Below are 12,329 nucleotides of genomic sequence, written 5' to 3'. Positions count from 1 at the left end.
TATGAATGCTGGAGGGAAAACCGTGTGCTTATTAATCTTGGATAATTTTTGGTTTAAGTGACAATTCATGTGAAGAATATAATATATTCAGAGTCATCCACACTCATTCTGGGTCATGTGTTGATGCATAAGTTATCCTAACTTTCTAATGAGCAAATATTGACTATTATTCTTTTAACAGTCATGCACTTTCTCTTCATTCACGTGCGGTTCTACAAATTGGGCAGTTCTGTTTATTTGTGACACTCTCAAGGTAAACCCAACTAGTTCCTTTAGAAAATTCAGGTACCACTTAATTTTCTGAAGTGTGGCTAAACAGAGATATGGGTTGCTAATGTTTAAGGTTACCATGGAATGCATTGACTTGCAGTACTGGGGTCCATGCCAACTCCTATGATACCATAATTCATTTCCCTTCTCTGATTCCCTAATATAAACTGCACAGAAAATTATAGCCCAATCCTAAGTATATTCCCTCTCACCCATGCAGTGACGCCGGCATGGCTTCCACTGCTTCCTGGAGAGGAGTTTCGGCTAATGGAGACCTCCTTGAGGTAAGGGGACATTTGTCCCCTTGTTCTGGGGTAAGCTCCAGCAGCAAGAATGGGTAAACCCAGACCTGGACCAGCTATAGAAAGGTGGTATATAAATACCTGTATTATTATTATTATTATATAACCATGTAGGTGAATTAGGCACTGGAAGAGGGATAGGATACGGGACACATTGGCACCACTGATCCCGTCCCCATCCTAGGCCTGATCTGCCCACCCTGCCCCCATCATTGTCCTCCTCCCACCCTTTCCCTACCCCTGTGCCACAGTTATCTGCTCAGTCTACTCTCTTCAAGAGAGAGTAGCCTTCTCAGCCTCTCTTCAAGATGTTGGGCAGGAGTCTTTCCTAATTCTGCTACCTGACATCCTTTAACTAAAATACTGGAATTCAATATGCATGCAAGACCAATGTTCTACCATGGCACTATGAGCTCTCCTTTCATTATGTAAAGGCAGGAATATTGCGTCGTTTGGCTAGCACAAGGTAAAGCACTGACTGAAAACATTACTCTGGAAAAGCCCATTACCTACAAAGGTCTTTGTTTGGGCAAATATTCATAGATCAGCACCGATGACTTCAAGCCCAGAAATTACTTTGGTCTGCATTTTATTCTTGGGCAATTTTTGCAGAATTCTGAGTGACTCACTTGTGCCAAATTACTGGGGTAAAACCCTTTGTGATCTAATGGCAATTTCTGTTTCTGTACACAGATTCCCTTTATTCTGAACAACTGGCTAATGGCTGTACTCTGTGACTACAGTGGCAACTTGCCATTTCTCCATTTGCTTGTGCCGACAAATATTTGAATACTGTACTTATTTCGAAGTCTGCTCAGCACAAGCAGATCAAATTTAGCGATGCTCATACTAGAGCTTTAGGCTTTCTTTGCTGTGAACCATTTCCTTTGAAGTGCTTGACCCTGGAAGTCTCTACTTTCCCCTGCTTCCACTTGTCCATTTCTGATGCCTGTCCGTTGCTGGTTCCCTAACCACACTGATCATCCATGACATTGTGTGTGGCCATCCACAAATCCTGTGCATTCCCAGGCAGGCACAGTGCACATATCCAGGAAGTGAACACGTGTGTGTGTGTGTGTGTGTGTGTGTGTGTGTGTGTGTGTGTGTGTGTGTGTGTGTGTGTGAGAAAGAGAGAGAGGTCCTATCCTCTATAGCTATAGAGGATAGCATAGCATGCAGCGCATGCTGAAACAGACTGTGCTATATGCTATAGTGGGGCGGATGACTGAGAGGCTTGGGATAGGCAAGGGAATCTATATTCGCTTACCCCTCCATAAACCTCTCAATTGCTTATGTCTCCTACGACCTGCTCCAGTTACATAGTTGGTGCTACCCCTAGGAGAGAAAGGATGTTTGTTGGAAGGCTCTAGAAGGGATAGTATCCTGGCATGCATTGCTTATGCCAGGATACACTGCTTTCACCTCTGATACGACTCCCATCCTCCCCAGCTCTGTCCAGGAATGCCCTATCCTCACCCACCCCTGCCAATACACTGGGACCAGAGCAGCTTCTCCCTGGGAGCTGCAGTGCATGGGTTGCCACTTGACATCTCTGGCAGTAACCTGCAAACATGCAGTGTGAGGCCTCCCTGTGGGGGGAGGGGAGAGCCCACCCAGCCTTTCCGAGGGGGACCCCCTTGTGGAGGCCTCAGACTAGTTCACCAGAAGAAAGGGGGGTTGAGTCACCCAGCTCCCCCTCTTTGGGTTGGCTGCATTTACCAGAGTCAGGAGCAGGGGCTACTGTCAGCAGGTCCTCCTGCCTGCTCTTCTAACTCCCAACTGCATTGTCACCCCTGGCCTCCAGGTTCATATAGGGCTGGCCCCTCCCCTTCCCTCACAGGGATGGTACAAAAAGGGCGTGTCTGTGGGACTGCCCTCCCCTGGGATGACCACAACTCCTCCCTCTCTCTGTTTCCCTCCCACCTCCTCTCACCTGGAGCTGCCAGGGTTGTTCCTGAGATGGCTGGGAAGGCTGCTGCCTCTGCTCTGGTCTCTGCCTTTGGGAGGTGGGCTGGCTCTGCCCACCTGGGTCCTGTAGCTCTGCAGATGACGTCGGGAGGTCCAGCTGTGGGCTCCTGATGTCATAGCCAGGTGCCCTGCCCAGCAAGGCAGGTCCCGGCTGGCTGGGTGAGGGAGTGCTCCTCTTCTCTCCCAAGGTGGGGGAGGAGTGGCTACCTAGCAGCCGAATGGCCTGTGTCCTGTCTCCCCCCTCCCTCCTCCAAGGCGGAGGAAGACGTGGGGGGGGGGGGTTTGGCACACAGTGCTGCGCTTTGCTGCCCACAGGAGTGCCCAGGCAGTGCATGGGGAGGTGGCCCCATGTTCCACCAGCTTCCTCCCTGATCCTCTGGCCCAGAAGTCTTCTCCCTGGGTAAGCTGGGGACCTGTGGGAGGAGGGGAAACCCGACATGCAGCACTGGAAAGGTGTTTGCAGCACTATAAAGCATGTTCCGCTGCCCACAGGTTTGCACAGTCAGTGTAGGAGTAATTGTTAGTTGGACTTTACAGAGGCCTTCTTTTGAGAACATAAGAGTCCCGCTGGATCAGGCCAAAAGCCCATCTAGTCCAACTTCCCGTATCTCACAATGGCCCACCAAATGCTTCAGGGGACACACACAAACACAACCTGTGTCCTGGTGCCCTCTCCTGCTTCTGGCAATTGGAGGCAGTCTAGCTCTATCTTGCATTTTGAAGCATTTTGGGGAATAAAATTACACCTGTTTTGGTTTCTGTAAATATCAGCAGTGTGGTCACTTAAATAGGTCTATTTTGTTATACTGTATATTAGTGCCTGAATTTCTCCCAGGTGTTTCCTTTCAACAATGATCGATACCTTGCCTATTTCACCTATTCTCAGAGAATTACAAGCTGCCTTTTTGTCCATTCATGGTTGTCAAAATCTGAGTGTTTCTCTTTGAGAAGTTCTTTCTCGAGCACAGTCTGGTCTATGCATTTGGTGAGAGTTACTAAAATAAACATTTAATTTAGACTTGTAATTAATGCTCTCATTAACTATACACAGTATACAGTCATATAGCTCAATGGACGGTCTTTGCCTTCTACAAATGAAGACCAACTTGGTTCTACATGTAAATGAGTGAAAGAGACAGTTGTTCGAGAGACTGGGTGGTTCTGAGGGAAGCATATGTCTGTGTTTTGATAGTAACCTTCTTATGAGGGGAACATTATTCTTCTTATTAGAGAACAGTTATTCCACTCTAATGTGTCCTGCAGTGATAATATTCCATGACATGTTGTTTTGAAATGAGGTATTTTTATGTAAAAGCATATAAATTAAATCATGAAGCCTTAGAGAGGATTATAAAATTAGATCGTTCTTGAAGTGAGGCCACCAAAGGCTCCTAAATGAAAAAAACATTTGGACTTAAAACTATTCACCATTGTTCTCTTTCTGCACAGGAGGATCTCAAGCTTGCATATATAAAAAAGGAAACAGAAAAAGAATGGAAGCAGAAAAAGGTAATGAGATAATGGGGACTGATGTGAAAGGCCTTGCGTAGGACGACACCTCGTGTTATAGCAGTGGAGTTCCAGTACAGCGGCATGGGTACACTACACCCCACGGAGGATTTTTGGCTGCTGGAGGTTTCTTTGGGGTACCTAAGCCCCAGCAGATGCAATGGGTCAACTTAGACCTGCACCAGCAATATTGCAGGCGCAAGTTCGCATTGACCTGTGCAGGCAGATCAGTCCCACCTCTGCCAATCTCACCCGCTTCCGTGCACAGTTCACATACCACCCACCTCTGTCACCACCCCGTTCCACCCTCTCCCACCCCATTCGTAGAATCATAGAGTTGGAAGGCATGCATAAGTTCTTCTAATGCAACCCCCTGCCTGTAGCAGGAAATTCTACCAGCATCTCCAGTGAGGGAGAATCTACCACCTCCCTTGGCAATCTGTTCCACAGCTGAACTACCCTGACAGTCAAGAATTCCTTGCATATTGACATGCCATCCCTATTTTGTCCCTAAATCTCACCTATTTCAGTGAGAACCAAAAGTGTTGATTCTCACTACCCAGTATCTGGAAAGTAGTGCTATAGCAGCTCAACTGAAACCATAGATTCAGGCCAGTCTTTATTTGTAGTCTTTATTGAGCCAGATGGCTTAATTTCATCATCAGCTATTTAAAAAAAAAAAAAAAAAAAGAATAACATTTAGACTGCAATAGCCTTCAAGTTTGAAAGCAGATAAACAAGCAAGCAACAATATTAATTTATTTTAGCTTTGAAAAGAAAACAATTAGCACTATATATATATATATTTTAAAAGACTTTCCTCTTCATCTCCTTGTTATAAACAGGATTGGTTCATTTTCTGGTGGATGTGTAGAACATCATACAAATGAAATGTAAGCAAAAAAACCCAAAACAAAACACCCACCCTCCACTTCTTTGGGATGTGCCCAACTGATATTCAGCAACTGCCATATGCACTGTAACTTGTGGCTGCCAAAATCTAGTTTGTGGCACTGATCCCACAAACACATGACATTTGTGTCCAGCTGCCCTCACCCTTTGCTCATAAAACATCATTACCACTGATGTTGCCAGGATGATTTCACTTGTCCCCGAAAACCTTGTTTTGGGTTAAAACAAATCACATGCTTTCAGAATGAATATCAATGGCATTTTCAGTGGCCATCAAAATTCACATTGAAAATGGTATGCATAGAGAAGAAACCTATCCACGACTATTTGAAAGCCCTATTGAGTTCAGTGGGACTGATTCCCAAATAAGGATGTAGGGGGTTGCAACCTTATCAATGAATCCAATGCAATGTTTACATGGAAGGAAATCTAATATGGCATTCAGCAGGACACACTCCCAAGAAAAACGTACATCAGATTGCAGTCTAGCGTCTTAGAAGATTTTAGCTCTCACATTTCTATGTTGCTCCTTAGGAAAGTTGTTTCAGTGGTTAATAATGAAACACGAAACAAACAAAAATGAAACTAAGGCTGCAATCCGAACCACACTTTCCTGAGAGTAAGTCCCATTGAACAAAATAGGACTTACTTCTGAATAGACCTGGTTAGGGGGCGTGTGCTGTATCCTGCAGTTGGGGGGCAGTCATGGAGGCCTCCTCATGTTTGTTCCCTTACCTTGGAGCTGCATTACCCTTACCTTGGTGCTGGAAAGCTGGTTAGGATTGTGCCCTAAATCAGTAATAAAAAAACACGAGTGGCATTGAAAAAAAAAAAAAGAACTGAGTAATCCTCTCCATCCACCCATAAAAAAACTAGTGGTAGGGGGAGGCAGGAAGGAGGCATTCTGGGTGGGGGGGAGGTGGAGGGAGGGTGGGGGGAGGGTGGGGAGGAGGCATGCAGGGGGAGGGAGTGGGGCGGGAGGGAGGCGGGACCGGTGGAGCCACCAGCCCAACACAGAGGCTCAAAATTCTACACCAACCCAAGGGTCAGTGTGGAATTGAGTAGCCCCATTGTGGGGCTACTCGGTTTACCCGGGGGAAGGGGATGAAAGTCCCCTTCTTCCGAGGAGCCACTGGTGGTGCCTGCAAAGCACACAGGATGCAGTGGCAGCCATTTTCGGTGCCGCTGCAGCCCCATGCACCAGCCAGCTCAGGACTGAGCTGTGAGTGCCTCTATATATTGTATCTGTACACTGTTGGCTCTATATTTCAAACCCCTGATGATTTGTGTAGTCATTAATGAGCATGATAGGGCAGATTAAGGCCTATACCACCATATAGGAAATCTCTCATGGGGGGGGGGAACAGCACTACCTTGTGCTATCCCAACAACAGGTACCAGATTATTTGGCTCCAAACAGAATTAGATCAACATTCATCCATGATATTTGTATAAATATCTTTTCAACAATTATTTTGAAATGCAATTCATTGTTGCATTGATTTCTTCTGATGGAAAACTGGGGGGGGGGGAGAGAAAGTATTTTTCAGGTTAAATAATTTCCATCTTTTCCAGTCTGTCATCAAAACAGTATGAACCAATAACAATTAAAAAAACGAGTTTCTAGTTACTTGCATACCTAAATGGATGTAGTTCTGGGGCTGTGGAGTGAGTGGTCCATCTCCTGTAGTTTTACTAGATTTTGAAATATCTTGATTTTAATTCTTAACACTTTTTTCCCCTCCCTACTGGCAGGATACAACACTGAATGATGCATTGTTTTACAATGGCATTACCCCTGGTGTTGGAAGATGGACCCATGAGCATATTTATTCCAATAAGAAAAGGCATCAAGAAAGTTCCTGTGATGCCCCTCAAAGAACACGTGTGCAGAAAGCAATGGAGGCTTTAGCAAAAGATGACAGTTGATCTTCTGCTTTTTGGCTTCTCTCCTGTTGTCCCAGCAGCTCTTCCAAACAACTTCCCATCTGTCATTCACCTCTTTAAATAGGCCAGTATGCCGCCATTGACCATCTCTTTTTGGCATCTTGTCCTTTGTCCAACTCCTCCTGGTTCCTTATATTGTAAACTGTTTAATGTTTAAATTTGATTTGAGAAGACATAAATAGCAGGCATTAATACAATATTTTTAGAAGCACTTAGGGACCCCAAAAACAGCTGACAAGCTATAGAACACCTCAGGGACAGGAGAAGCATGGATCACAAACAAAGGTTCTTTAGACCCACTTTAGAAAGGCAGTAGTGAAGAACATCAGCAGTAGTGAAGAATATCCAGCAGCACCACTTGGGGTGCTGATGCCATGACATAACACAACACTGTGACATCACGTGATGCCATGACAACACATCTGGGTTGGGGGGGGTGATGGCTTCACAATGTGGCTACCACCCCCAGTCCTTCTCTAGCAGTTTCCTGGCCAACGTTTAACTTCTGCTGAGCCATTGCAGGCCCCTGAGCACAGCAGTGCGCTTGGAGATTTATAGTGGCTGCATGTGAGCTGAGAGTAGGCCAGGGAGCTGCTGCTCAGTGGTGTTCCCTTTAAGTGGTGCCTAGGGCATGTGCCCTGGACCACTGGATTTGTCCTTAAATATGAAAGGTCCACAGTAACAGAAAGATCTTATGGGTTAGTTCAGTGGAAAGGTTTCCTTTCATTAAAAGACAACATGAGTAAAAGCACAAATAGATCTAAAATGTCTCATCATAAGTTAGGTGGTTGATTAGTAATGTGATTGGTCAGGTGAAAGGAAGGGTTTTCATCTCAGTTTTCCTCACACCATGGGCTGCTGGTGGCAGGGGTGGCACAACACACAGCACAGCAATGACCTGCCACATGTTCTGTTCAAGCTGATGCTATGTGAAAGAAGGAAAGAGAGGCAGCTGTATGAAGCCCATGTCTCTTTTACCACTTAGTCTTTTCCTCAGACAAGTGATTGTCTAGCTTTCTTGCTCCTTTCCTTCCATTGCAGAATAAAAACTTTGGCATCTGAGGTGGGTAAGAGGCAAGGACGTGTGGTGTGGGGGCAACAGGTGAGGCAGAACCTCCCCATTGTACTCCATGGAAAAGCACTGTAGCTGCCCTGCCGGCTTACACCTGAGGAGTCTCTCCTTACACTTGCTTTTTCAGGTTAAGGTGTAAGTAGGAGGGGCAGCTATGGTGCTTTACCATGGACTATGATGTGTGTGGGGGGGGGGGGTTTCTGCCTCACCTGCTGCCTTCGCACCACACATTTCTGGTAAGAGTGAACTATTTGTGACTATTACATTCTGTGTTTGTTCTGCTGGTTTTAGTCATTCATTGTATTCTCCAACTAGCTTTAGTTTGATTTTTCCCAGCTGTAAATTTTTTTTTTGTATTGTATTGGCAACCTTCAGTCTCGAAAGACTATGGTATCGCGCTCTGAAAGGTGGTTCTGGCACAGCGTCTAGTGTGGCTGAAAAGGCCAATCCGGGAGTGACAATCCCTTCCACACCGGGAGCAAGTGCAGTCTGTCCCTGGTCTGTCTCCCTGGCTATGGGCCTTCCTTCTTTGCCTCTTTGCCTCAGACTGTTGGCAAAGTGTCTCTTCAAACTGGGAAAGGCCATGCTGCACAGCCTGCCTCCAAGCGGGCCGCTCAGAGGCCAGGGTTTCCCACCTGTTCAGGTCCATTCCTAAGGCCTTCAGATCCCTCTTGCAGATGTCCTTGTATCGCAGCTGTGGTCTACCTGTAGGGCGCTTTCCTTGCACGAGTTCTCCATAGAGGAGATCCTTTGGGATCCGGCCATCATCCATTCTCACGACATGACCAAACCAACGCAGGCGTCTCTGTTTCAGCAGTGAATACATGCTAGGGATTCCAGCACGTTCCAGGACTGTGTTGTTTGGAACTTTGTCCTGCCAGGTGATGCCGAGGATGCGTCGGAGGCAGCGCATGTGGAAAGCGCTCAGTTTCCTCTCCTGTTGTGAGCGAAGAGTCCATGACTTGCTGCAGTACAGAAGTGTACTCAGGACGCAAGCTCTGTAGACCTGGATCTTGGTATGTTCCGTCAGCTTCTTGTTGGACCAGACTCTCTTTGTGAGTCTGGAAAACGTGGTAGCTGCTTTACCGATGCGCTTGTTTAGCTCGATATCGAGAGAATGAGTTCCAGGTGCCCAGCTTTAGGGCAGTAGTTTTCTGTTTTCTGTTGCATGGTGCAGAGTTGTCGATCCGCTTGTCGGTTTTCACCCTAAACCCCACGCACCCCATGAGGTTAACGGACCGTGGCGAGGCAACACCTTACTGGCTGGGGACTGCCCAGCTTAAGGCGGGCGGTAGCTGCCCAATGAGATGCAATGATCTCTCCCACCGTCAGAAGCAGCCCCTGGCGTCATGCTCTACGCCAATCGAGCAAAGACTTATAACCGGTAAACTGCTGCTTCCCGTGTTGTGCCGACGCCGTATGGCGAAGTTGGAGTGTCCTCTCCAGTGCGCGAAGCCTGGGTAAAGAAGGTATGGAGGATAGGCTGTTACCCATGCAGCAAATCCCCCCTCTCCACGTCGCTGGAATGGTCCAATGGAAAGGCAGAAGCCAATACGGTTGGTTCCAGCGGCGTCGCAGGAGTTGCCAGAACGTGACTGTGTTCAGCCATGAACTGCCTAAGGGACTCCGGCTCCTGATTTTGCCTCGAGGTTGACTCCTGAAGCCTTTTCCAGAACTGGATGTAGCCACAAGGCAGTGGAGGTTTGAGGTCAGAGTTGTACCTGGGGGCTGGGTAATAATTATTACCCTGGTATTATTATTAAATAATTATGTACCTGGGGGGCTGGGTAATAATTATTACCCTGGGTAATACCCTGGGTAATAATTATTACCCTGGGGGCTGGGGGCTAAGAATAGGCCCTCAGTTTGGCTGTACTTGTCGTTAGAGGCGACTAAACAGCCACCGGGTAGATGGGACTCGTCAGCCTAGGGAAGGCAGCTCATCTAAGAGAAGGAAGCTGTAAATATATATATATATAAAGATTGCTTTAATTTTTTAAAAATATGTATTTGATAATTATTTCTTGTGTCATCTAGTTTGGATTTGTTGGAGAAACAAAAAGTGGATTATACATATTTATAAACAAATAACTAACCACACCATGTGTGGCAGAAAAAGGCAATGGCTGCAATCCTCACTCTACTTTCCTGAGAGTAAACCCCATTGAACAAAATAGGACTTACTTCTGAGTAGACCTGTTTAGGAGTGTGCCCAGTGTCTCCCAACTCTGCGTAATTTTAACCTGGAAATTCCTTTTGGTGGCCAGGCACATTCACACCATGGACAAAACACATCCAATGAGACTATCTAAGAATGTTATTGGGTTGTATATTGGTGACAATCCATTCAGATGCAAAGCTTTGTCTCAGGCTTGGCTGCAAGCTATAAGGCTACTAGCCACAGTGCCAAATATCATGTTCTACATGTGACTCTGTCTCCTCTGTTGACGATCACATGAGGGAATACATTTTGTTCAGCGTCACAAGTGCAAGTGCATATTCATTTCATGGCAACATCCATGATGACAGTGGACAACACAATCAGGAGAAGCCCCATTGTGAGAAAGTGTGCATTACTAGTGCATATAATGCCTCCATTTGATCCTCTGTTCAGAGATTATATTTCACAGACAAAGAAACTGATTTTCTTTTAAAAGTGGGGATTGGCCATTAATCATTCTCCTGTCATATCTGCACACACATTCAGACACAGGAGTTAACTCAGGAAAGGAAGCTAGAGTATTTGAAATGATGATTTAGGGCCCAATCCTATCCAACTTCCCAGCACGAATGCAGCCACAATGCAGCCCCCAAGGTAAGGGAATAAATGTTCCCTTACCTTGAGGAGGTCTCCATGACTGTGCCCCCCATCACAGGATGCAGTGCACACCCCATTGACCCCATTGCATTGGTATTGGGAAGTTGGATTGGGCCCTTAGGTAGTAGCCCTCAACAGTGGTTTCAGAAATCTTTGTTTTCCAACTCAGATGTTGGGATTTCCTTCATCCCCAGTTTGTTTTGAAGTACAAAAGGTACAAAAAACGAATTAAAGATTGCTTTGCCATATTTGACATTTTCTAGAAAAGTTGACTCTGGGTGGGGACAACTTTGGTTTTATACTATAGCTTTAAGGCCCTAATACCGTTTATAATGCCGTTTATAATGCCGTTGTACAAATCTATGGTAAGGCCACACCTGGAGTATTTTGTCCAGTTCTGGTCGCCGCATCTCAAAAAAGACATAGTGGAAATGGAAAAGGTGCAAAAGAGAGCGACTAAGTTGATTACTGGGCTGGGGCACCTTCCTTATGAGGAAAGGCTACGGCGTTTGGGCCTCTTCAGCCTAGAAAAGAGACGCTTGAGGGGGGACATGATTGAGAACATACAAAATTATGCAGGGAATGGACAGAGTGGATAGGGAGATGCTCTTTACACTCTCACATAATACCAGAACCAGGGGACATCCACTAAAATTGAGTGTTGGGCGGGTTAGGACAGACAAAAGAAAATATTTCTTTACTCAGCGTGTGGTCGGTCTGTGGAACTCCTTGCCGCAGGATGTGGTGATGGCGTCTAGCCTAGACGCCTTTAAAAAGGGATTGGACAAGTTTCTGGAGGAAAAATCCATTATGGGGTACAAGCCATGATGTGTATGCGCAACCTCCTGATTTTAGAAATGGGTTAAGTCAGAATGCCAGATGTAGGGGAGGGCACCAGGATGAGGTCTCTTGTTATCCGGTGTGCTCCCTGGGGCATTTGGTGGGCCGCTGTGAGATACAGGAAGCTGGACTAGATGGGCCTATGGCCTGATCCAGTGGGGCTGTTCTTATGTAACACTTATTACCCCAGGTTTATCCAGCACTGGCACAGTGGGGCCACTGGGCCCACACTGTATCCAGTGCTGAAATTGAGCAGGCTGGAGCTCTCCTCTGGATATGGGGACATTTGTTCCCTTTGCCTGTGCAGAGCTCCAGTCTGGTCAATGGGGCTACTCGGATCTACACGAACTAAATTGCGGACACAGAACCAAGTAGCCCTGTGTAAGGCTTTCAGGCGCAGGACCATGATTAGGATACAACACAGGTCTCCTCCACTGTTCCCAGCCCCATTCCCTCCCAGGTTGTCCATACCCACTCCGGGCCTGAACCAGCCCTCCCTGTCCGCCTCCCTGTCAGTCCAAAACACCCTCTCCCCACCTCCCTCTGCCACCTGGCATAGCACTTACGTGTCCCAGAGGCCTTTGGGTGGGACGTGGCACCTGTGGGACAGCAAAAACCTTCCTGCTAGGGCCGCTTACTTTCCAGGTGTCAAAAAGTGCTTTACAGCTCTTTTATGATACCCAGCACTCAT

The 12,329-nt window shown here is 46.6% G+C and overlaps 1 protein-coding gene across 1 annotated transcript in view; it reads left to right on the top strand.

The window, feature by feature from the left end:
* The window catches only part of CNBD1 (cyclic nucleotide binding domain containing 1), a 172,018-nt gene extending 165,128 nt beyond the window's left edge, over window positions 1-6,890 (top strand). Inside the window, exons 12-13 of the mRNA XM_066624400.1 lie at window positions 3,990-4,049; window positions 6,717-6,890. Coding sequence (XP_066480497.1) covers window positions 3,990-4,049; window positions 6,717-6,890 — 234 coding nt within the window. The remainder of the gene's footprint in view (window positions 1-3,989; window positions 4,050-6,716) is intronic.
* Window positions 6,891-12,329: the final 5,439 nt, after the last annotated feature.

Source organism: Tiliqua scincoides, chromosome 4 (genome assembly GCF_035046505.1).
Source record: "Tiliqua scincoides isolate rTilSci1 chromosome 4, rTilSci1.hap2, whole genome shotgun sequence".
In the NCBI taxonomy this organism is placed as follows: domain Eukaryota; kingdom Metazoa; phylum Chordata; class Lepidosauria; order Squamata; family Scincidae; genus Tiliqua; species Tiliqua scincoides.
This window is presented reverse-complemented; position numbering and strand designations above follow the sequence as displayed.